The sequence below is a fragment of the Oreochromis aureus genome, linkage group 20, assembly GCF_013358895.1.
Source record: "Oreochromis aureus strain Israel breed Guangdong linkage group 20, ZZ_aureus, whole genome shotgun sequence".
Taxonomy (NCBI): Eukaryota; Metazoa; Chordata; class Actinopteri; order Cichliformes; family Cichlidae; genus Oreochromis; species Oreochromis aureus.
This window is the reverse complement of record NC_052961.1, coordinates 10728776-10755441: the sequence shown is the minus strand read 5'-3', so window position 1 is coordinate 10755441 and position 26666 is coordinate 10728776. Positions and strand designations below refer to the sequence as shown.

The window sequence follows — 26666 nt, the reverse complement described above, 5'->3', positions numbered from 1 at the left end:
GTTCTGAGATTACAGTGTGTTTATGTAAATCCTTTCCTACTTTGTTTTGAGCTTTGATGCTGCTACCTTCGAATTGCAATAACCATTTCATGACCCGTGTTATATTAAAGACCTGCAGTGGAATGATAATCCCTTGTTTGGGGTCATGATGGATGTTATCAAACTATTTCCCACTGGCACTCGAGAGTAATATTAACCCGCCACCCCCCACCCTAACCCCATCTGTGTGCATATTTTGTCGCCTCATTAGGAATATTTAATTTGAAGCTAAAGCCAACGTGGCTGACTTCTCTTGTGCTCTGAATGTGCGTATTTTACAAAACAAAATGTCTTGGTAGACTTTACAAAACGTTGCATATATCCATGTCAACTTCCTTGTAGCCAAGGTGAAGTACGGGCCAAAACTTTGGGACAGTCGGCTATTGAGGTCTCTGTTGAGCAGGACAGGTAAAGTTGGAGGTTCACCAAGGTTACAGGTTGCGGCAGATCCGTGTCCACGCAGTCAAAATAAAAAAAGGCACGGCATCAATTTGATTGAACAATGGGTTTCAATGTGATAAATTGAAAAAGTAAAAATTTTCATGAATATTTAGTTAAGGTTTATTTGTTAACGTTGCTTAAATTTTGACTCTGCTCAAGAATCGACAAGAATAAACTTCAGTGCGTCTTTTATTTTGAAGTCTCCGCCGGAAGTTGTATTTTACACTTAAGCTAGCTTATCAGTTCGAATGCCAAAACTCCTTCCTTAGATAGTTAGCAAAGACGGGAAGAAGAATCCGTGGGCAGTCTGGAAGAAACGGCATGTAGTTTACACAAAGCGTGTTACTTACAGTTTTTCTCGCTCGCCGTTTTTTTGCTCTGCTTCTTCACCGGAAAACTGCTTTTAACGTCCAGCCAACATCATGTTCCTGCGCGGATCTAAAAAGCGACGGTCCAACCGCTCGGTAGGTGCCTGTTTTCTTTTTTTTTGTTTTTTCCCGTACATTTATTCCTTAATAACTTTCAAGGTCATTTTGAATATCGTCATCTTTCAGCACAAGGAGGAGTTTGGAGTGATTTAAAGCTTCCGAAGTATTTTCATTGTAAAAGCAGGCGTGAAATGAACTTTTAGTACATTGAAATCCAACGCAGAAAGCAGCCCAAGCGGAACTTCGTCCCACCTTCACCTGGCTTTTGTTTCCCTCCAACATTTTTTTTCTTACGCTCGAAATAGTACAATAAAAAACTAGAATCATCTATCTGCCACAGAGTCCCACATTCTTTGTTTCTTGGATCATGTCGGATGCCTCAGGTGTTGTCAGAAGGGTGAATGTGCGTCATATTTGTACCTGTGCAGGTTAGGATGGGGTAACTGTTACCTGGACGTGTTTATTACCCTTGTCAAGCTTTCATGCTGTGTGTTGAATTATGTTGTGGTTGGAATGCTGCTATAAAAAGCAGCCTACATCGTCAGGAGTTTAGTGACGATGGGAGAACACCTACATCTGTTTTGACATGGAACATCTGGCTCCGCAGCTCACCTGGACTACGTCAACGTCCAGGTGAGTTCAGTAACTGTAGATCCATCTACTATTATAACTAAACTATAGAATAGGTGCTTGTCTGAATGACTTTGAGGGTAAAAAGAAAAAAGGATTTAATGTTAATTTGTATAAATACTCTATCGTAACACAAAGCACACACCTGTTCCTACCTGTGCATGTAATAACAGTCCTTAAGAATTAATGAATATCATGAATATTTAATGCAACACTCTCATTACACCAGCATTAGAAAAGTGAGGTTTAACTCATCTTACAGCACCAGTGTTCAACACCTATGTGTATCTTTGGGGTTTTTCCCGCATCTGCAGGAAACAGTGTTGGTGTCCAGCAAAGAAATTTTGGTCTTCCACTAAAGGACAACCAGCAAGCCCAATATAATTATTTTTAACCGTTTTTCAAAAAGGGGTTCAGTTTACTCGCACTAAAGTACATTTTGTTTGCAAAATGGCTACAAATAACAAAAGAAGACATACTTCTGTTAAATAAGGTATCAAAGACTTTTCCTTAACTACACGTAGACCAGTCATGGTTATGCACGTAGTCACTGGCCCAAAGACCTGTTAAGCTACGAAAAACCCTTATCATCTAACTTAAACTAATTTTAGACCTATGTGAGGCTCAGTGGGGATGAACTGGCTTTGTAATTCATGCCAGGATGTGAGATTAGAAATGATCTGCAGTTTAATTAAATGTGGTTAAATGGTTATTCATATTCCCCCTTTGGTGGCATGGGTTTCCTCTGGGTACTTTGGCTTCCTCACACAGCCCAATGTCATGCTCATTAGGTTAACTGGTAATCCTAAATTGGTTGCATTAACCCTCTGATGGATCAAGGCATACCCCATTCTCAACCTGTGTCAGCTGGGTCAGCAGCCATTACGACAATGAGCTGGTTAAGTGGTCAAGAAAATTGATGGAAAATTAAATGTCTTCCTTTTCTTGGCAATTGAAATACATGACAATTTATGACTAAAATGTAATTTAACAGCACTACACAAACATCTTAGTTTATGTTCTGTTGTTTTTCTTTAAATATTCTTCAAGAAATCCTCTGCGTAAATGTGGTGTAATCGACATTGAAATGTGATAAATAAGCCATAGACTGTAGACTTTGGTCTCCCACAGTGCAGCTTTGAACAGATATTTGAACAAAAGCCTTTTGATTTAGACTGGATTATAAATTTAATTAGTGTACATGATTTGAGAATAGAGACTATGTACACAGTAAGTAAACAAGGCCCTCAGCAGCAATTTGAAACTCATGATTTCCTTGCCACAGTGTCTCAAATAATATATTTACTGAAGCACTCAAGTGTTCAAGTGATAGATTAGCCTCATTAGATTCAAATATTTCCCATGGTAAATGGTAAATGGACTGGTTCTTATATAGCGCTTTTCTACTCTGTCTGAGCACTCAAAGCGCTTGAGCACTCAAAGTGCTTATGGCTCATATGGAGAGCCCATATGGCTTTCAAATAGATGTAAAGAAAAAAAACCTACTCTGTCGTTCAAGATGGCGATCTCTTAATTTCCCTATTATTGATATAATGAATCTGCAATTTTATCTGCTAAGATATAACCAATTTAATTGTGCTCTCAACTCCTTCCCAAATGACAGCTTGACAAATTTGACTGTATGCTTTCTTATGCTACAGTTATTTGGGATGTGAGAAGCTGCTGTCATAAGATAATGTGTACTGAACTTGCCTACTTTTTCTAGCAATAAAGATGTAGATGTGGCTATAGCTGAATTTCATTTTATTAAAAAAAACAATGAAACATAACAGAGGGAAAAGGGGAGGTATCACAACTAGAAATCCCTTTAGCTGCCTTGGTTTGAGTCTTGGTGCAGTCACTTAATTCATGGTATTAGTAACACATGTGAATGCAAAATCAGGGTTCAACATAACCCAGCTTGGGCCAAGTAAAATAGTATGCCAGGCAATCTCAGTGGCCTGTTCTGGCCAGTGACTGTTTTCACCAATTATAGTTGTACCTGTGAAGCAATGCCTTGATTTGCTAAAAGTTTATCATCAAAGTAAATGTAAGAGGGAAGGAAAGCGGGGTTTGTTACTGTCACAGGTAGACAGTTGGTTAGCTTGCTTGGTGGAAACTAGCGAGCTAACTTCCTGCTAACTTCTAACTCCGTTAAATTTAATAAATTCTGTTTTCATGGATACCTGGATGTTAAACTTAATTGTTACACCTGGTAAAGCAGCAACACTGACCACTTTATTAAAGATGAAAGAGTTTAGACAGTTTTTACCTCTCAGTGATGCCGCGGTGTTCGTTTGACTTTGGGACCTGAAGAGGACGGAGTGTTGGACCCAGATTACTCCGCGAGGCTCCTGACTACGGTAGCCGCAATGCTCCGACAGTCCATCAAGCGGCGTGGCTTCGTAGCTTACAAAAGTCATACTAAAACATTTTTTGACAGAATTTTGAGCACCGTGTACCACATAAAATCGGTTCGAGGTCGGTAAGCACAACCAGAATTCATATATAAGGCGCACCGGATTATAAGGCGCACTCCTTTAAAGAATATTAAAGGATTTTAAGTGTGCCTTATAGTGCGGAAAATACGGTAAACATAGCAGAAAAGTGACAATGGTGCTGCAGGACTTACACACTCACTCACATTTACAACTATAAGTATATTCATGCAATTGTAAAATGCAATTAGCATGAGTGCAAAGAAAGCATTTAATTTCTCAATTAAAAGGTTGATGACACAACAATGATTATAATGCAGGTGTAATTCTTATTTGAGCTACATCTTCTACCCATTCAGAGAGCAATAAAGCAAATGCTCAAGTACATTTATTTGATATTTTTTAAATTAGTTTGCAGATTAAGATACATCTACTCATGAAGTCTGCTAGATTATAGATCAGGCCAATCAGCAGTTTATAAATAAGTTAATAGTACCCCTGGGACTGTAAATATACATGAGGGGCCAGTAAAACTCAGATCCGCACGTCCCAGGGGACCAATGTGGGAAGGTGTTATGCTGGACACTGAAAATGTAGAATGTTTGAAGAGAGGTGCGTCCACTTAGCGTGCCAAGACCACAAAGGGCCCCGACCTGTGACCTTTCCTGTTAATGCTTAATCCATCCAACACCTCAGTGTTGAGGTCCAAAACCAACACTTAGTCATTCTCTCTTATGTGGGGAGCCATTTTTTTCCACTACCTCACTCAGCCTCAGTATGGGCCACATGATATCATTCAGATGTATTATTTATCATTTCCTTTAAATTATTACATGTAACCCCTGGCTTAGCCAGTGCTGTTGCATGCTGATGCCAGATAACAAAGCTGGCAGCATTTCAGTTTGTCCATTACCTGGTTACATGCCACGTGATTAAACTTTATACCTACTTAGTGAAAACAAAGGACCTGATATGAAAAGTCTTGACGCCGCTCAAAGTGTGAACACATGATCCGCGCCCCCCTGGACATGTGAATGTATTATTTACTTTATCCACACTCGGTTTAGAAGAAACTTCCTATCACCACTCCCATCACATCCTTCACTCACAACACAAAAGGAAAACCTCTTTGTCAGGATGCAAACTTGACACTTTATCTGTGGTGGAAGCCTGAAAGAAAACACACACAAAACCTTCAGGTCTGTGTAGCCTTGATAAGACAATATAGAACTGACAGAGGCATATTCAAGGCTGTGGGATAAAACTGTCAAACTGCAATAAATGCTCTTACCTGCTTCATTTAACTGTTGGGGTATCCAATAAGATGTTGGTGCTTTTTTTCATCTTTTAATTTAGTTTGAATTTGCAACCATGACTAATGGCATGGCTAATTTTAATCCTACTGACATGGTTGAATGCATGTTTGGATATGATTCCATGTTCTCCTTTTAGCTCATTTTTTAGGTAATTTTAAGCTTTTCTCAGGATTCCTAATCCTTCTTTCTTTATTACATCACCATTGAAGCAATGCTTAGCTCTTAATTACTGTCTGCCCTTAAGTGAGTGAATACTTATGCTATACTGTTGAACCTCTAATCTGTTTTGTACAGTTCCAGTAAATCAGTTAATAAATTTCACTGCCTACGGTAGCCACTTTGATATGTTTCAGTTAGTTTCCAGAGTGGATATGATCACCTAATTTGTATTGGTTGAAATCTTTAGTTGTAGTTTTCATTTGTTTGAATGTTAGTTTGAGCTTTGAAAAAGAAAGTTCCAATTGGTATAATGTGTGTATTACAGAACTTTGTGAAGGTAGTTCACAAACAGCCATGTCAACATCCCAAGTCTCAATGAAGTTTAAATCATGTGTAATGGGTCTTGAGTCAAACACTCACAAAGCATGGGAGTGTTTGAATCAAGCAATCTGCAATTAGTTGTGGCAGATTGCTGTGCCCTCCTGGAGACTAGTTCTGCCACAACTGATTGGGGAGTAAGTTGAAATAGAAGAAAGGAAAGAGCGTGGAGAGAGACAAGGACAAAACATAAACTATAGGAGAAAGAAGACAAGCGTTCATGACATGAAAATTTGAATAGTTGAGAGAGAAGAAGAAATGTTCATTGGTTCATGGAACGTCTCCCATCAACCTATAGCAGCATAACTAAAAGATGGGGCAGGGTTATCAAAACTTTTGATAAAACAAAACCCTCCAAATATTTTGTTTATAAACAATAAAAGACAAATTTTCACACTCTGTGGTTTTATATAAACAATCCATAAACTGATTGAAGGATGTAATCACCTTGATATCATCCATTAGTAGGTTATGGAGCTGAGCAACTTAACCACTTTATTTTAGTGTTATTAAACTGGGCACGACGATATAGGATAGCAACTCTTCAATCATAAGTCAGACCCTTCCTAAAGCATATTCTGGTTAATCTTTTTGTTGTCGTTGTTTTTTTGTTTTTTTTACTCCAGTAGGGATCACAATTTCTCAGTAAGACTTAAAACTGAATATTTAGGACATAAGGTCATTGGAAAAGTGTTTACTGAGGTCACAGATCAAAGTTGGAGAGGCACGCTTTTTTATACACATTCATGCAACTGGACATGTTTTTGCAACCAGATGAGTCACCCAGTGCTGCCCATTAAACAGACTATGGGTTTCATTCACATCTGCATTGTTCTTGAAAGTTACGTAGACTTAGAGTACAAGAGTTTCTGTCCAACTTTGTCCAACTTTGTAGTGTTGGCTCTCCACGTCTGTTGTTATTGGGGCTGAGAAACTATAATGTTTGTCAAATTACTTGTGTTACACCTTCAGACAAGTGCAACAAACTTTAAGCATCGATTTCACTGGTTTCTCTTACCAAAAGTGAAATCCAGTAAGGAGCAAGAAAACATTTCTAAATCTGTTTTCTATTCCTCTGTGATGTTGATGTCACTTCTTAAATTTGGCTAGCTAAGCAGTTTTTTTTGTGCACTGGCACAAGAAACTTTGTTAATCAACTTCTGCTTTGCTTAAAATATCAAAAGGGTGTCTGAATGGAGAAAAATTACAGCGAAAGCATAAACATATAAAGTGTCATTTAATTTCTTGACTCTTTGAATTGAAAAGCAGTAACACCCTGTAGTATCCTGAAGTGTAATCATATCAGGTCAGCTACAATTTCCAAAAGCATTTCTATCCTGCAGCTATTCACTTTCATTCGCTGAAACCTTAATAAATGCAATATGTAGGGCTGCATTTGTACAACAGTGTTAGATGTACAGACCTTTTTTTTAGTGTGTGCCTCCAGGGCTCGGTCTGTCACTTTGTCAGTGCGACATCTCAGCCATTCCTTCCAAAGGAAATAACAACTGAAAGGTTCAGTCACCCAGAAATCATCTGAACGCTTCATTTAACCCGTCTTGTCACCTTTCATACCTGGCTTTGCTAACAGCAGTCCAAGCCAAATTAAAGTGGAGATTAGCAAGGCAGCGTGGAGTAAAACTGATCCCAGTGTGTGTCATTGTGTTCTTTTTAAATGGCAAAGCTTTAAAAAAGGCATGCAAATTATAACTCATACAGTAGTTCTGGATTAACTAGTTCCAACGAAGCTCTGTGCTGTCATTAGTGAAAATACCTCAATACATCAACCCTAAAAATAATGACATAACTCCTCAAACGACCTATTTTTTTTTTAAATTGAAGTAACTTTTTTTTATTTCATGCCTCTGTGGTTTCTCACTCCACTAATAATATACTTTCAGCCCTCAGATGTCTGTTAGATAAGCAAAGTAAACTGATTACTAGTCAAAGTAATGTGCTGCAGTTTCTGAGATGGCTCATAAATATCTCAGCTTGGGAAAACAGGCTTAACGTGAATAACAATGATTATGTGGTTAGTGTGGCCTGAAAAATAAAGACAGGTGAACAGGCACGCACAGGTACTGTGTTGTATCACATATCTGCATTTTATTACTTCGCTTGTTAAACTCAGTGGTGTTGTTTTGTTTTTTTTTATGTAGAATTTTTCATATGTCAATCTTTATTCTCAAAGCTTTAAAAAATAGCACCTATTATTATCATGTTTTTGTTGTTGTTGTTGTTGTTGTTGTTGTTGTTGTTGTTGTTGTTGTTGTTGTTAAGTACAAAGCATATGAAGTATGGGCAAACCAATTGTGGCCAAAAAAAGTAAGAGTCTCAGCAGAGGGAAAAACACTTAGGTAGCTTCCTTTTGTTTACCAACCTGGAAAGAACTGTAAGCTTTCCCCTGTGTCAACAGTAAGCTCTTCTCAAATAAGATAGAGGTTGTGTATATTAAAGGACTAGAGAAAAAAGGTAGAGACAGAGTAACTATACTGAGAGGGAAAGGGTGCAGCTCTCATCCTGTGTCTGCTTCCTTCCTCCCATCTCTAAAAAGAGCTTTGTGTATGCAGTAAAGCTGCAGCAATAGAACTGAGATATGAAGCGGATGATTTAGTGCTAAGCTGCGGAGTTGCCTTCAGCAATGCTCAGTCAGCATATTTGGCAAGAGGAATATTTGGGATTTAACTACCTGTCATGTATTCCTCCATATATTTCTGCAAAACAAAGAGCTTTGCTTGAACTCACTGTTGAGTTTAATATGTAACTGTGTGGCTGAGCTGAGCTCAAATAAACAGGTTTTGTAAGGGGATCGTTATGCCAAATTATGGGTATCGCTTACCGTTTTGTGTGTATTTAGTAACCTAGAAAATTAAACACCCACTGCTGCATTGATTAAAAACACAAACAGCTATAAGAATACTTTACTATGTACAGGCATGCCATACTGGAGCACACAGCATCTACTCAAACTATCAGTGATGTTAGTTTTATGTGCCTTAAATACAGTGTTAGTACAAATACAGTGTTAAGTACACATCACTGACTGTATATAAGAGATAGATGGGCGGGAGAATAGTGACCATATTTAGGTGAGTGGGTAGATTGCAGTTGTTGGATAAAGGAAGCAAGCTCATTTAGCAAGCTGAATCCACAGAGCCCAAGACAGTTCTTTAACCAGGCTCTAAACCTGCTTTTTATTGCTTTTAAGTTGGGAGTATTAACATGTAAGTCATAGATGGCATAAATGTAGCCAGTAGGATGTGGCCCAGTGATTTTTGGACCATACATTTCAAAACCTCAGTATTAACACTTTGGCTGCTGCCATGTTGGTTTCTTTGAGTCAGAAATGACTATATTTTGATGAAAGGGTGATGTGCTAAGTTATCAGCTAATGTTAACTAGAATAGAACATAAGCTATTCAAGGGCAACACACACATCAATATCTGCTAATTAGTCTGAAATAACTTCTACGAACATGGTTGAAAGGTCCGGTTTATGGCTCATCTTACCTGACATGATACATAGACTGCCACAGCCATAGCAAAATCAACATTTTCACCTAAACTTTGAGAATGAAAACTGTCCATATTAGGGATTTCTCATTAATATAAAAAACAGTCTTGAAACTCATCGCTAATTCATAGTGCCCAAACCATTTTTATACCAGGCTGTAAACCTCAAATGGTCACTAGAGGAACTGCAGTTTTTGTCAGTTTGCTGCTTTATCTGCACTGACATAACACATGGATATTATGTCTATCTCTGCCACTTCAAGCTTGCAGTATTAGGTAAGGTTTTGGTATAATGGGGTGGGGGGTATTAATAAACTGGTTAACACGAGTAATGACAGCCCGCGCTCCCCCCACAAACATGCTAAACTAAAAGCTGAAGTGATTGAATTTAAGCACATTCTGCTTGAGGCTTAGGTGGACTCACTAGCTCACTCCGATGTTGATGCTTTTCCTTCATGTCTAGCAAACACTCTATATCCTTATTCTTTTGTGTCTTTTACCAAAAGACACAATTGAATCATGTTCCAGTCAGAAATTATGTGAGCTAAAGTGATTTGTGTTTTTATTCAGCAGGAGGAAGAGGATCCAGACAGAGGCCAGCCCTGTATGCGCTGCGGAGACCAGTGCCCCGGCTTCCGTGTCCATGGCTGGAGGTATGAACTGTAGGACTCTTAAACACTGACAGCGGTGCCTGTGAGCTTTGCAGGAAATGTTTGTTTCATACCGTAGAGTCATTTTGCCCTGCTGGACTTCAGAAGCGAAACAAAGTATAAAAGCAATGATTTTCTGACTGTTTTCTTTTTCTTTTCTTTTTTTAATGCCACTTTAGCTGGAAACGTGATTTATAGAAACATGACCCCTTAGCTATTTAATCGTTTTGCAAACAAAAAATGTGTATGCATTAAAAAGAAAAAGGTTTCATCTGAGTTTCACTTTTATCGTGACAGCTTGCAAGCAGGAGTGTCAAACTGATGTATTTGTGTTTGTGTTCTTTACACATGTATTAAGAAGGACAGCATCATGTCAGCCAATGTAAAGGAGCTTAGCTGTAATCTATGTATGCAATGAGCACAGATCAGATATACATTAGAAAACAACAAACATGACCCAGTCAGGGCAGCACATGATATTCACAGATCATCGCAGATCACTGCTACTGATTCTGAGATACAGAAGAATCAGGGCTACAGACACATGTGTTATTAAACTGCTATATTCATAACAGCAGCTTTACTTTAACATTATTTCTTCATGGGGAAAAACAGAAGCATTACAGAGAAGTGGCATTAGCGGTAGGCCTCCTGTAACATGTGCATTATGTCCAAGCTGCAGTGATTTATACTTAAAGCATCATTAGGCAGAAAATTAGAAAAGACAAGCCTCTCCTGAAGCTCTCCCCTCTGTTTTAAGCCCCTTCCACCAGATGAACGTATGGACATATGCATGTTCTTCTTGCAGACTAAAAATAGATCTAGTTAACCCTATGTGCTTTGTAATTCTTTGATTGGTCAAACTGTGCCAGCATAGGTTAGAGTTTATTAAACCTGAAAATGAGCATCAGGGCTGCTGGCATTCTAACTCTGACCTGTTACCATTCAGTCTTAAGTATATCTTTATATATTGAGTATATATTGATTCACTTGGCTGCAGGTGTCACCGTGCCAGTCAGTTTGGTGGATATGGGTCAGTTTGATGGAGAGGCTTGATTGTTATCAACTTAGACTGCTTAAAGATCAGGGATTTGTGCTCACTGTATGGTTCTTATTTTTATCTTTCAGTTTCAGAAAATAGACCTTTTTTGTTGTTGTTGTTGTTGGGTTTTTTTTTAATCCTGCATACTTTCTGCAAATAACAAATTAGCAAGACGCCATATGCAAGGTATTGGCTGCAGTTACATGTGCCTTTTGCATGAGTGCACAAGTACATCAGTTAGTGGTGCAATGGATCACTGCTGATCTGTGATCTGAACCGATCCCACTTCACGGTTCGGCACGAAAAAAAAGTATGTGTGTGGTGTGCGTGGTCAGTTTGTCAAGCGATAGTCATGGCCAGCGCTAGCGGTCCAAATAGAGGAGCAGAGGAGTTCGCGGCATGTAAGCAGCCCTTTGCTGCCCAATCCGACCGGGCTAAAGCTATTACAAAAGCTATTGAGGTGTTTATAGCTGCAGACATGAGGCCGTATTCCATTGTGCAAAACAAGGGGTTTAAACATATGATGAACACGATTGAGCCACGCTAAGATATCCCGTTGTGCGTCCACTTCAGTGACAAGATTGTTCCAAGCATGTATGAGCAGGAAAAGTGTAAAGTTATGGCTGAACTGTCCCAGGCATCTTCTGTTGCCCTAACTACAGATGGGTTGACCTCCAGGGCAACGGAAAGCTACGTGACCGTGACCGCTCATATCACAGCAGAGTGGTAGATACAAACCCCTGCACTGCCCTGCCCTTTGTTTTTTATATAATTGCGTGGAATGAGTCTTGAGTTGAATGTTTTTTAATGGGCAAAAAATACTTAAATAAATAAATGGCGAGTTAAATCTTTCTTGTCTTTTTTCTTTTTTTGCTGATCCAAAAATTAATCTGATCCATGACTTAAAACCGTGATCCGATCCGAACCGTGAGTTTTTTTTATCAGTTTTTTGGCAGTTACACCACTAACATCAGTACTATCAGCATCAATACATTGCCTACCATAGCTTGAAGACACCTTTGCCAGCCAGAGACCACAGATGATCAATCAGATTTGTGACTGAACTCATTTTAGCATTACAGGACAGATACTGGTTGAACTTTGAGGTGAGTTAATGAAATAGACTTTTGGGGTAAAAACTAATTTTCTGTTGTATAAATCCTCTGAGAGGTAACTTTTCATAGACACAAGCGAAGCTGTACTCAGCAGGGGGATGAAGGTTTTCGTACCATGTCCACATTGTGTTCAGAGGGTTTCGTTCTTCTGATTCCTACTTTTTAAACTACCCTATACCTCTTTTACCTATTTGTTCAGAGTTGTTAAACACTACCAAAGGTAGCTCAATTGAGGCTGAATTGTCCTGATGAACAATTCAACCTCCTCTGTCAGGTCTGTTTTTGTGTGCTTTCTTTTGAGCCCCTCTTTCCTTGTCCTCTCTCTTTTAGTCCTTTAGTGTATATCCAGCTGGTAGGGTCTCTGGTTAGTCTAATCCTGTCAATCTTGCTAATAAGATTAGGCCTTACTGCTGTGATAGCAACCCTCTCAACCACTTCAAACCCCCCTCTGTCTCTCCAGTTTCTGCTTTTCAGTGCACTTTTCCTTTTTCAGACGGGACTTTTGTGTTTCATTAGGCTTTAATGTATGGAATAAAAACAGAGGCTGCTCCAGCTCGACAAATACTACAAAGCTAAGGGTTACTGCTTGTTGTTCACATTATTTCAGAAGTCAAAGATTAAAGAATGAGTCACTTAGAAGGAAACTAGGTGATTCAACTATATTGTGCTGTGTTTAGTGCTTCCAGACCCAGAAACTCTTGAGGATGATCACAGGGTTTGACACTGACACACAAGATTTATTCTTGATAATGAAGGCTGCATTTATAACCCCTAATGTGTTCTGCATGGCTGAGGCAAACTGGCCTGGTGATGAGAGAGTAAAACAAAAGGCAGGAATGTGTACTCCATAAAGCCAAAAGCCTGTAATTTTATCTTTTTCCTTTTTCAGTTTTCTCTCCGTTCGGGTCAAGACAAAAGCTTAGAAGTTAGGACATAATCTGAAACACGTGTGCCGCACTCTACCATGCACGTTGATCTGTTTACAGTGCATTTAATCTGTGTAGCATTAACAAAATGCTGTTCATTGTTTACATTTTTCATTACTCGTTTGGCTGATGGGCAGATCCGAAATGACATTGGGTGAGCTGACAAGGACAAATGTCTTGTTTAGACGTTGCAAGTCTCTTAGGCGATCCAGGAGACTGCAAACATGAAAGTGATTAAATAATTGAGATTTATAGGGGTCAGTTTTTAAGACCTTGGAGTCTGGCACTAATTGCATCTGTCTAAATAACCAATTTAAACTCACACCTTTGTTGATGGAGAAGATCTTCCAAGTGACCACAGGCTAAGCTACTGATGCTCGCTGAGAGGGAAGTGATCCATCTTCATCCTGAGCTTTATCAGGCACAGCTTAAACTGAGGTGGGGGGCAGATGGTGCTTCCGCTGCCCAGCAGCAAGTGAATTGAGTTACTTTTGACCCACAGGTCCCCAACATGCTTCAGAAGTGTTCAAAGTCGCCATTGCTATTAGTCTGGGTGGCCATGCGGCAATTACTCTGTCACTAATTAGTGGCAGGGAGTTATGGGAGGAGGCCCATCTGCTTCTTAGAACCAGATCTGTGGAGGGTTCACAGTTCCCTGCTGCAGGTATAGATTATCACACCAGCAGCAGCATTTTAAAGAGTTATCATATGGCTGCTATACTAGACCCCTCACCAGTTTTAATAATATATGCTGACCTATAATAGACCTGTAGGTTCAGTCACAGTCTGGATTAGAATTATTTACTTTTTCACCAGTTTTTCTTTTTTTGTTTACAACTGTTAAGTTAGTTTCCAGTAGGTTTGCTCATTTCATTTCATTGTTTTTATCTTCAAAAATGTTCAGTTTTACTTTACTTTTGTTATTATGATATGGTTGTTACTTTTTGGATTGTTGTTAACTACTGAAAAATAATATAATACAAGAATACAAACACGTTGACAAATTGTACCTCTCAGCCGTAAAAGGCTGATGTGGTATTGTTTTTCAGTTTAATAAAATGCGCTTTTCACACATGGTTTTTTAAATTTATTTTAGTTAACTATAATTTCCTAGATAGGTTGCTTAAAGTTAGTTGTAGTGGGGCAAATTTGTCAGTATTGATTAGTCTTCTGATTATCTTCCTGATCAATCATATTGCCATTAAAGTGCAAAAGAAACAGGTAAAGCAGTAGTAAAGCAAATTTTTGTTTTCATTCCTTTATCTGTGTAACTATCTAAATGAAAACATAATCTCTGGACTACAATATCAGCACCAAGTGTTTATATTTAAGAAGTCTGGCATTTTTGTCTCAGAAAGCAACAGTGAGGCCAAAAATAGCTGCAGATTGATTTGTTGTCAGTAGACTAAAGGGATAATCTACTGTTTGTTGAAGCACCTCCGATGACTCGGATGCTGATCCTGGAAAAAAAGAGAGAGTAAAAAGAGAAAACAGATCATTCTGTTAAAAGATTGTAATCACGCTGCGTCTTTTTGAGCAATCATGTCTTTCCTGGTATTCATCTTCATCGAGTGACCAAAGTCGGATGAGCCGCTATGACTTCGGAGATGTGTCGTGACTTCACAGAGACCATGAGCCATGCTGTCGATTTGATATATCACTAGAGACACTTTGTACTCATGCATGGCCATCTTGATCACATAACATTATAAATACTCCACTCTACAGCACAGCATTGCTCACAGGATCAAAATCTGCTCCGCTTATGATTAATAACTGCATCCAAGCTACAGATCGTCCATCTGTTATGAATCAGTTACAGCAGTCTGGTCAGGGGAGGAAAGACGCAGTGACTTTATGCATCGTTATTGTCACTTGATGTTTCATATCTTCAAAGGCAGCGTGAGTAAATTGAGAGGCTTAATTGAAATGTTCATGGCATGTGCACTTTAGCTTATCTTTGTGGGCAGATTTAAAAGTCACATGGCTTGTGTGTACTTTGAGATCTGTGTTTGCATTTTGTGTAGTGTATGGTTCCGTTCAGAGCCTTTTGTTTGCGCCTACTATCGGGGCGGAGGAGGGTGGGAGTGGGGGCTCCAGAGGGACATTGAAAAGAGCTGCTCAGACAGAGAAATTATCAGATGGAAAGGCGCTGCCATAGAATATCCTGCTCTCACTGACAGACAGACGGTAAGGCAGTAGGAACCTACTGGATGCAAGAACAGCACAAGTCTGCATGGGACTCCATCAACAGGCCAAGCCGGACTAATTTGTCATGGTTACAACAGGTAATGAAGAAACCAGATTTTACTGTTAGGATTAGACAGAAAAGAAACTCAAATAATAATTAAGTTGAAAATGTGAAGGAAAATGCATTTAGATGATTAATGTTCCTTAGTCTGACTTTATGTTGTTTTGTACACTTTGTAAAATTATCTGTATAGTGTGCAATATGAGGTCATGTACAGATACTGCTGTTACTCAATCCCTCCTTGTACACAACTGGCTTATTATATATCGCACATTACCTTTTGAGGACATGGTAACATAATAGAAGGGCGGCTTTATTTAAGGACTTAGAAATCAGTGATAGTGCAGGGTAAAGTTTTACTGGCTAACCCAGTAACCAAAGGGAAGAAATTTTAAATCATTATTTTCGTTTGTTTATCTTTCCATTTAATCATTCTGTCGGTGGAAAAACACACACTTCTTATCTGTATGTTTTCAGTCAGATTATTAAGTTCATTTTGTATTATTCAGTTGCTATAGCCAGTAATACAAACAAAAGATACACCATTAACAATAACAGAATCAGTTTTACCAGACGTATCGGTGATTGTGATTTGGCTGGCCAAAGCAACTTTAGAGGCAGAGTGTGAAAGCGTCATCTGCCATGTCTCCTGTTCATAACACAAATAGGTGAATGAGGAATGAATTGATGCTTAATAGAAACAAACTAACTTTGTAAACATGCATGTAAGAAAAACCCACCACAAAACTGCACATTGGCTTCTTTTGTTACAAACTGTTGAGTGGTGTGTTTCTTGTTGTTGCACTTGGATTAGTGCTGCATTTTTCTTGCATTTGAAAAGTTTGGGCACAGCACTACATTTTTTGGGGAAAATCAGCAGGATTTTTAGCCAGTTATTTTAAGTGGGATCATTGAATCAATCTTAAAATTCATTTAAGTGGCAGACTTCTGTTAAGTAAGGCATCACTAACAACATGTAACGCAATCAAACACACTCAGTGCTTTTTGCCATTTGCAAAGTAGCAACTGACAGGGACCATTGCAACTCTCAGCAAGGGACATTGCAGAACCTGCTATAAAAATGTCAGGAAAGTATTTTTGACTGGATGTTGTCTCTTTTGGTCGTTCTTGGTAGAATTTTTGACTCATCAGTGCTCAACGTGGCGCTGCACATATCCAGAGGGGACAGAGCGTAGTTGTGTTACATCAGAGGCTTGTGACTCAAGTAATTGAACAGGACAAGGCTCAGCACCGCACAGCTTGGTAAATGGCACTGCTGAAATAGCCCTCTGTTTGTATGTTTCTAAAGTCATGATCAAACAACTACTTGCAAAAGAGCCATAAAATGGGAATGTTTTAGAAAAGCTTCCTGAGTTTCTGTACCATAACTGCAGATAACCGTATACTGGGGTTACTGCCTTTAGGTTTATGGTTGTATATTTACAGGGAAATGCATTTGGAACATGTGCATGTACCCCATCTTTGTATAAAAACATAACAGAAGAAAGGCACTACTAGACACTACTATCACATTTCTGTTGCCTGTTCTTGAGTTCAGTCACACGGTTTCATCCACCAGAACAGAAATCTTGCTAAAAAAACAATTCACTCTTTAAATGAGTTTAGAAATGTAAACAAATGGACATTTCGATGATCTGTGACAAAAGATAAATAAAAGACAAAACAATGGGCTAATATCAGACAGAATGTCTGATATTAAGCGCCTTGAGGCGACTTTTGTTGTGATTTGGCGCTATATAAATAAAATTGAATTGAATTGAATTGAATGTGTTTTCATATCAAAGTGTAGCATATGTAAATAATTTGGCATGCGCATCTGTTCAAACAGGGACCCTAATTTGGTGAAATACCTGCAGAGGCATTTGCACAGAGAGGCATAATTTGAGACTTTCCTGTAATACCTTTATACCCCACATTCTTCCAAATTGGCTCTTGTCTCGGTAACTGTAGGTTGCATGTGAGAGTTGGCACCTGCTTGTAATTAAAGCACTTGCTAATGCTTTCGTGGTGCGCAGACTGCTGGTGGTACTGGTGGGGTGAGAGGGTGGAGAACCTACCATCTGTGTCCCATAGTGCCAGGTCACCTGCTGCGTGCATCTTCATTCCCCTAACCTTTTATTTGCGTAGGAATCCACATAAATACAGCTGGGAAACAGATTTGTGCCACCGTAGCTTAACTTAAGCTCTCTTGCTGTGTTTATAATTATTTATATTGGTGCTAACTGCTTGGCAGCCATGTGCACAGAACATGCCAATGCAAGACAGCTGCATATACTGAATGTGCAGTTCTGGGCCTGAGAAAAGGAACTGGAATCCCATAGAAGTACTTCTCATCTCTGTTTTGTCAACTATTCAAGAATTACCTTGTGTTGGGTAAAGACAGAGGAGCGCATTCACAATGACATGCAGTGATTACTGGCTGTCACCTGGATGATTTTTATGAGGCAATTGATAGAGGTGGAGTGCTCATGCATTTTACGAGCAGTTGTGTGATGGTGTGTGCGGGCTTTTTGGTCGTGTGGGGGTTGGGCGCTGATATAAAGCAGCTTTGTGCCTTGTGAACTTGAGCCACAAGTGCCAGCTGGCAGACTGTTATGCAATCGCAACAGAGATGTACACATGCAATACATGCTGCTTATGGACATATTGTTCAATCTCCAGAAAACAACAACAAAAAACGTGACACCCACGCCTCACTGTTAGCCCAGGGCACTTTAATCTGACTCTGCTGGTCCCACACACAGGCACACCCACCACCAGATTGATTGTGACAGTCTGAGGACAAGATGGGTTGTAATACGAGGCTGAGGGAGATTATTGCTCCCATCTTCACCTCCCACTCCTAACTGCCCCGGATTGACAGCTAAGCTTATGCCAATGACCTGATTTCCTGCTTGTTTGGTAGAAAAATACTCTGGATGTGCTGGCGCTGATGCAGATCCTGTAAGATCTTGGTGTAATGAGGGCATGAACTGGTATGAGATAGTTTTAAGTGATCTGTAGATTGCGTAGCCCCTAATCAGATTGTGACAACTGTTGTATTAGTAATTTGTGACGGCAGGGAGTCTCGCTGAGTGTTTGGGCCGGTTTGTGATGTAATGTTTCCAACGCAGCGTGTTCATAAATAATATGGTTATGCACAGTGGGAGTGTCCGCATCAATGTGGCGTAGGAGTGATTTATTCCTTAAAGAACTTACCTAATCCTAATAAAAGTCTGTCTTAATTAAATGTTTAATATGTTTTAGTGGTCGTAGTGAAAAAAATCTAACGGTTACATCTCAGATCAGGTCGGAAACATTGTATTTTACACCTGACCACTCGAAGAACCAGGAGAAGACTTATAATTGTGTTTACCAAGATGTTTGACATTAGTTCAGTTATAAATCAGTTGTAAAGTCCTCGGGAACACCTCTGTCTCCACAGGAAGATCTGTGTGCACTGCAAGTGTGTGCGAGAAGAGCATGCTGTGCGCCCGGTGCCGGGGCAGCTGGAAAAGATGATGACAAAGCTAGTATCTGACTTCCAGAGACACTCCATCTCTGATGACGACTCAGGCTGCGCCTCCGAGGAGTATGCATGGGTTCCACCTGGGCTCAAGCCCGAACAGGTAACAATCAGGGTGCACAAGAGAAGTCGAGACATAAATTAATCCTGTGCAGGCCTACGTGATGCTCATTTACTTGGACATGTTCGTGCATAGACTGGTAGTAAATTAAGTTGCTCTATATATGGATAAGTGGGTGTTTGTATTCTCTATATGAGCATAATTTTCTTGTCATTCAGGTTTACCAATATTTTAGCTGCTTACCAGAGGACAGGGTGCCTTATGTGAACAGTCCAGGAGAGAGATACCGAATCAAACAGCTGCTGCACCAGCTTCCAGCCCACGACAGTGAGGTAACATCTCTGTGACTCTGACTTTGGATGCTTTAGACTTTAATACAGGGGTGACATGCCTTTTTTTTTAGTTTAAAAAAGCAACAAAGAAAATCAACAACTAACCTTATTTCTTTTTATTAAGCTTCGTTCTTTTACTTTTTCTGTTTTGGCTGATTGGTAGGTAGAGAGGAAATTTGCAACTTTTGGAAAAAATAAAGTATATTTTAATCTCTTCCTATAGTCATTTTTAAAGCCAGTTTTACAATAAAATAGTCCTTTAATCCTTAATAATAGTCCTTTCTGCTTCAATTTTACAACAAATATATTAAAGAAGAGAATGAAAAGGTTTCACAGCTGCAACAAATGAATGTCAGCTTTAACAGAGAAATGTATTTCTTGAAAATAAATACAGGGGGACATGCATAACGCAGATACAGTTTTACACTTTATTGTCATTAAAATAATTGACAGATAAATTGTTAATGACAGTCATCATACATACATACTTTAGGTCTAGTTGTTTGAATGCTGATGTGAGTTTCTGTGTCTTTTGCAGCCTCAGTACTGTAACTCTCTGGACGAGGAGGAGAAAAAGGAGCTGCGTCTGTTCAGTCAGCAGAGAAAAAGAGAAAACTTGGGGAGAGGCGTTGTAAGACTTTTCCCAGTGACTATGACTGGAGCAATCTGCCAGCAGGTACAGATTTTTTTTCCCTGTTGAGGCCGACATAAAGTTATAAACAGGATCACCTCACATATGAAAGCATAAAAAAAGCACGTCAGAGTCATGTAGACTGAAGTCAGTGTAGGTGCAAGTAGATACAGGCACAGCTCAGGGGCCACATCACACTGAGATTTAATGATTACAGGGCTGTGGAAGTAAATTGCTGTGCAACCTGGAGCATTTACCATTTTGTCAAAGGATATACCACCTAACTTGCTTCCCTCTGCACCACCCCCCACCCATCTATTTTTCCAGTGTGGCAGACAGATCTGCGGGGGCGATATAGCCGTGTTTGCGAGTCGGGCAGGACACGGCAGCTGTTGGCATCCTCAGTGTTTCCAGTGTGCCTCCTGCAGCGAGCTGCTGGTTGATCTGATCTACTTCTACCAGGATGGACAGATATATTGTGGTCGGCACCACGCTGAGAGGCTCAAGCCCCGCTGCCAGGCCTGCGATGAGGTGATTGTCTCCCCAAAATCCTCTTGTTTTTTTGTTTTAATATAAAATCTCAGCGACAACAGTATTAAATGTTTTTAAATGTTTCCCACAGTAATGTATTTTATTTGTATACATGAGTGTATGAAAAAGGGGGAGTGTGCACACTTGTGTTATTAAATAATTACATATATAAGATGTGTACAAAGAAGAGTAGACTTACTTTAACAAACAATGGCTGCCTCTCCACAGTCACATGCCGGCTCTATCATCCTGGAGAGAAGTTGGTGATGATAGTCTTTGTTCGTGTCTACAGCTTGCGTGAGCTCAGTGTCGGTGCACCACCTGCTGCTACTTCTGGTTAGAGTGGCCCGCTAGCTAGCAGCGAATCTATAGAGGAGAACAAGAGCTACAGTAACAGCTGCAGCCCAAGATGGTGGAGTTTGAGTCCATCCTCAGGCAGCTGAATGAGAATGAGCCAGCAAGTCAGCATAACGTCATAAAACATGACGTGAATGGGTGAAACATTAGTGAGTTAGCAGTGAGGGCATTAGTAAATTAGTCACAGGTGGCATTGTTCTCCAACACAAATAAAAAAATGCCAAGTTGCTAAATGCACTTGGGAGGCTATTAGTATAACTGGGAAGTTACACAAAATAGTTTGTTGATGTTCTTTTGCAGGTTTGTGGAAGTAAACTACAGTAGGAGAGAAAAACATACAGTTATGTTCTTAATTTTTTTGGACAGAACACAATTTTTGTATTTTTTCCCATCTGTACACCACCACAGTGGGTTGTAAATAAAACAGTTCGTATGTGATTTAAGTGCAGACGTTCAGCTTTAATTTAAGCAGTTTAACAAAGAAATTTATGTTAACTTTTTTGGAATTACACACTTTTTTATATACTTCCCACTTTCAGAGGCTCAACATTAATTTTAATTTTAAATATGAAGATTTGTTTCTATACTTGGATAAAGTGTAAAAAATGACTGCCTAAGGGGAATCAATGGACATAACAAATTCTGTTTCCTACTTTTAGATTCACTGGCAGGCCTTTACTGCTCCTGCCTTCAGTTGCTGCTTATTTGTGGGTCTCTGAATTTAGTTTTGTATTTCATAACTGAAAATCACGGCTGTTGGGTTGGAGTCAGGTGACTTGATTTCATGTGTCCATCTTTTTTTCCAGAATCTTTTTTTTAATGCTTTCTTGCAACATCTAATCTGGCCTTCTTGTTCTTGATGGTTACCATTGTTTTGTAAACTCTCTGTATTTCCATTCATAAAGGTTTCCCTTAATTGTAGACTTTGATGTACCCAAGTCCTTGATGTCTTGGCTTGGCTGGATGTTATGCAGCTGTTTTTCTTAACCATGGAAATAATTCTGTCATGATGTAGTTTAGTTGTCTTCTGTGGTCTTTTGAGCCTTGTGGTGGAACAGGATGGAACAGGTTGTTGATTTGGCCACTCGTTATGATGGCTTTCCTCACTTGCATTGATATCTCTTTGGGCCTCATAAGTAAATTTATAGTGAAAAGCTAAAGTACAAATTCAAGACTTTGAATCAGCTTCAGATTTTATGTCTGCTTCATTTGTCATCTAATAATAAGGGACATAACTGTGCATGACTTCAGTATATCCAGTTCAAATATCTTTCCTTTCTCATGTAGCCATTCCCAGATTAGCCATTGTTGTATTTTAGCGTTTCCCAGAACCAGTGCATGCTATTTGTAGAATTTTCTGTTGATGTCTTCTGGTTTTGAATAGCTCATCGCTGTGACTTAAGGGATTAGTTGAGATAGTTGACAAATGGATCTACCACAACTGACCTACAACTGGCGGTTAGACCCAGGGAGTGGCTAAGCCTACAAACAGAACGGCACTGATTGGATATTTTGTACTCTGTTTTGTTAACCTAGTTCTTCACTGTTCTGAAGTTTACTTACTTCTGTACCTGTAGTGAAATTCCCTCTCTGTCTCTCACTTTCTTTTAATCCTAGATTATTCTAGCAGATGAATGTACGGAGGCTGAAGGAAGATACTGGCACATGAAGCACTTCTGCTGTTTTGAATGTGAGGCTGCTCTGGGCGGCCAGCGTTACATCATGAGAGAGAGTCGACCGTACTGCTGCTCCTGCTACGAGTCGCTGTACGCAGAGTACTGTGATACCTGTGGAGAACACATAGGTACTGAACTAAGTTTAATGAATTTAGTTTTTAGTGAAGCCATGTTTTCATGGCTTCACATTACCAGCCTAATTTGTATATACCAGCAATGTAAGTGTTTATTTGTCTTTAATCATTCCATCTTTGACGTCACTATTTTATAATATTGCATAGTTTTAGCATGTTGTTATTCATCATCAGAGCCCACAGAAGGAGTTATAATAATTTACTAATATATCAAGAAGAGCAGGTAGACTGCATACCTCCACCATGCCTGAAAATTAAAAAATCAGCATGCATGAATTAATTAAAAAATCTGGATGTGGATTAGTTTGCAATACTTGCCTGAGAGCATGAAGATGATGTCTACCTTTTTTAAATTGTGAATCATTTTAATAACAGGTCTTCATCATTGTAATGTGATCTCCTGTATGTTAAAGAGACCCTTTGTCTTTTTCATGTAGGATGTAGTGCTGAGTGAGAAAGGTGTTAGCTGTGATGAAGCAAAGACACGTCGTGATACTTTAAGCAAACTTTTACGTGTATCCTGTGAGCAGATATTCTGATGATGATATATTCTTACAAAGAAGCCTGTAATACACCATATTCATTCTCTAAGGGCACATCACACGCATCACTAATGTCAGAGTCCTTAAAAGTAACTACTGACCGATAGTATAATGTGTTATGCATTGCTGTTTAAATGCACTCTGAGGTAATAAAGATTGATTTTGAAATTCCACAGCTGACACAACAATATTTCCTCAGGTATCGACCAGGGTCAGATGACATACGACGGTCAGCACTGGCACGCTGTGGACTCGTGTTTCTGCTGCGCCCGCTGTCAGCTACCTCTCCTGGGGCGTCCCTTCCTCCCTCGCAGGGGCCTTATTTTCTGTTCCAGGTCCTGCTCTCTGGGAGAAGACCCCAATAACTCGGATTCCTGCGACTCTGCTCTGCAGAGCAGATCGCCTCACCATAACAGACGGTATGGGACAGCAGAGAAACACCACAAGCTACAGTGTGGTTCTCCACTGCAGCCACTAGAGGGCATCAACCCCATTTTAGCTCCTGCAAAAGACTGCATTCATACTGCAGTGGAAACCAGAGGTGAATAACGGTGGAACTGTTGTGCAGTGAGTTCACATGGATTTTGTTTTTGTGCTTATTGTAACACATTTATTTTCTCTGCTTCTCTCAGGTGTCCACTGCACTGCTCCAGTTCAGAATGGAGTTCCTTCACCCAGTCATCATCCTCGTCAAAGAGGCTCGTACTCACCTCTTCCACACATTCATTTAGGGAATGGCTTAGGTCCTTCTTGGCCCAGTGACATTCCACATTACAGTTTACTTCCAGGGAACTGTGCTATCAAACATCCAGGCAGTAGTCCCCAGCCTGAAGGAGAGCTAAATGGAAGTACTGGACTAAGTGGTCTTAATTCAAGAGGAACCTCTACTGAAATTGACTGTAGGACTTGGGTGGAAAAGACAAATAAAGTTATGCAAGGTATCAGAAACCACTGATAGTGGCATGACTATTATATGCTTCTTATAACCCTTTTTTCCATTGTCTCTTAACTACAATATGTCTTCTATTTTTCTCTCTTCAGCAAATCCTCCTCAAAAAAACTCTCATGTGAACAAAGTCATTTCACCTGACTCGCCTCCTCTTCCTCTGGACAACCCCTCGGTCCTCCCACCTCCCCTGCCCATGAAGTCTCGTGACTTGTTGCCCCAGGATTCACCTTCGCCAAAACTCCAGCAACCAGAGGACGGACCCTGTGACTCTTCACCCCCGCTGACTCGCAGCAACACAGCCAGAGTCAGCTTCAGAGAGCCAATCAGCAGCAGCTACTCTATGGACGAGGATGAGGATGAAGATGAGAATGAGGAGGGGCTGCAAGAGGGTGAGGAAAACCAGGAGGATGAAGATGAGGGCGAGGGAGGTTTCGGAAGCAGGTTACATCTGAAGAAAGGCATCCCCCCACACATGGATCTGCTGGGTATGTCTTCAGGGACTTTGAATATTAACTCATTCAAATGAAGTTTTCTTTTGTGTGTGTTTCTCATAGTTACTCATTCTTTTTATTCCAGATGGATCCTCGTACCAGCAACGCCATTTAAGGCGAGGTTGGGGTCGTTCCCGTATCCCTTCAGACCCTGCTCTACACCCGGGGTCAGAGAGGCGATCTCGACGCTCGCGATCTGACAGGCCCAGGCTGGACTCCCTGGACTGGAGAGGCGAGAAAGACAGAGACAGCCAAGGCTGCTCCAATGGCTCCTCTCTGACTCTCCATCCGGGACAGTACAAACACGAAGACTCCTGTTCTACCTGCTCTTCATCCTCAGACTCAGAGGAAGAGGGCTACTTCCTGGGACAGCCCATTCCTCTACCCCCGCAACTTCGAAAGCAGCCACCCGAGGAGGGCAAAGACGTGGGCGGAGAGGAGGGGAAGGAGGGGCAGAGGGACTTTGGCCTGAGGGGCAGCATAAGGCGGAGGAGAGCTCACAGCCTGGGTGCAAAGGACAAAGATAAAAACTGTGCTATTTCCTAACCGCAAACCATGTTAAAAACACAGCATGTTATTCTTTTAGATTATGGTGCACAAGAAAAAACGAATGACCATCATCACTCTGGTGTTTATCGGGTTTGTGACAGCGATGTAATGTCAGATCGAGATGACATGTTTAGACTTATCCAAGGGTGAACCACAGCCAAAGTTCCTGACTTAGCAAAGGGAAGCAAAATAAACCTGAGAGAAGTCACTGCCTCCCGTTGACGTCTCACTTTGAGGTGAATGAGTCATGCAGGCAGTGATGAATGGAGTAACGTGGAGTCATTATTTGTTATGAAGACTCACACCTTTGTAAGTTTGCTCATACTTGTTTGAACTGAACTTTTAAACACTACCATAACACACAGTAACACATATAACCTGGGGCCAGTTTTACAGACAAGCTTTCACTGTTGTTTAAATGTGCCTAAATGATACAGTGTAAATTAAAGTCAGGCTAATGTTTAGAGGTGAGGGGCCATCTCAAACTGCACAGCTACCTGCAGAAAGCGTTTTCTCTTCTGGAAAAAATGGAAGATACAAAGGATGATTACTTTAAATACACACAAGTCAAGCTCAGGATGCAACCATCAACTCACGATGTTTTCTGTTTTGAAGAACCCACAATATTAGAGTGAGTCCAAGGTTCCCATATGAGCAGGCACTTGACAACAGCGAGGAGGAAGAAATCATAACCAGGATCAGGGTGGAGCAGTTGTGTGGTGCAACCAGTTTGAGGTGTGAGATGAAAGAGAAGAGAAAAACGAGGGTTGTAGAGAGGTGAAGACCAACAAACAATAGAAAACACAAACAGAGCGCAGTTAAAAGTTAATGACATGCAACAATGGCTTATAAACATGAGGGGAGTGGAGAAGAAATGGTAATACTCATGTAACGTCCCCGAGAGAAGTCCTAATGTATGATTCTGGATTAACCAGTTCAGCCTTAATTACAAATGTAGAGAGGGTGTCTGTCTCCTGAACCCTCTCACTGCTGGAGGCTGCAGGGCTAAAAATCGAAGTTTGAAGCCATCTAAATTATATCCAACCGACTTAAGAGCAAAGTTAAGATGGAACAAAGACTACAGACCAGGCAAAAATATCTCTGTTAAACTGGCTCCAGCACATTTTGTAAAAAGAATATATTTTTATGTCTCACTTACTGTAACCACTTTCCTGTGCTCTTATGTGCAATCTGTATGTGGCTGTAAAATACTACAGTTATACTTACACTGAATGGCCGAGTAGTTTGGAGGTGAAGTTTAATGACTTCAGCAAACTGTGGTTGTTTCAGACTTTGAAAATCAAAAGTGTAATTTGTGTGAATTTTTGGAGGTCACTTATCTTTTTTTTGAATAGTCCAAATGAAACGCTGCAAAATCTGTAAACATTCTTAAAGTCTGTACTCACTCGTCACTGGAGTGTCATTTATTTTTCTATGCTTGGTGTAGGTCACTGTTGTTGCTGGTTTTATTTGGGGCAAAAGCAAGAGTCTGTAACACCCTTGTGTTTCTCTGACTGTATGCTGCATATATGAGTAAATTTGTTTAACTTGTTTGTCTAAA

At 40.1% G+C, this 26666-nt stretch overlaps 1 protein-coding gene across 3 annotated transcripts; it reads left to right on the top strand.

The window, feature by feature from the left end:
- Positions 1-408: 408 nt before the first annotated feature.
- prickle3 (prickle homolog 3) lies at positions 409-26666 on the top strand. Of its 3 annotated transcripts, none has more exons than XM_039604648.1 (11): positions 409-944; positions 9916-9995; positions 18772-18955; positions 19132-19245; positions 19784-19921; positions 20204-20407; positions 22382-22568; positions 23316-23657; positions 23749-24054; positions 24158-24550; positions 24642-26666. In XM_039604648.1, the coding sequence occupies exons 1-11, from the start codon at positions 903-905 to the stop codon at positions 25100-25102; spliced, it is 2451 nt and encodes an 816-aa protein (XP_039460582.1). In that variant the 5' UTR covers positions 409-902; the 3' UTR covers positions 25103-26666. The 3 variants fall into 3 exon arrangements, with proteins under 3 accessions (XP_039460582.1, XP_031591762.2, XP_031591763.2); XM_031735902.2 differs by having other exon boundaries at positions 410-944; positions 9913-9995; XM_031735903.2 differs by lacking the exons at positions 409-944; positions 9916-9995 and adding an exon at positions 15235-15363.

What these genes read in the sequence shown, in the direction of transcription:
- prickle3 (XM_031735902.2), top strand. Translation starts at nt 903, where the DNA reads ATGTTCCTGCGCGGATCTAAAAAGCGACGGTCCAACCGCTCG. An exon ending in TACCTGTGGAGAACACATAG is followed by an intron (nt 22,569 to 23,315) that starts GTACTGAACTAA and finishes ATATTTCCTCAG; the next exon opens with GTATCGACCAGGGTCAGATG. An exon ending in GACAAATAAAGTTATGCAAG is followed by an intron (nt 24,055 to 24,157) that starts GTATCAGAAACC and finishes TTCTCTCTTCAG; the next exon opens with CAAATCCTCCTCAAAAAAAC.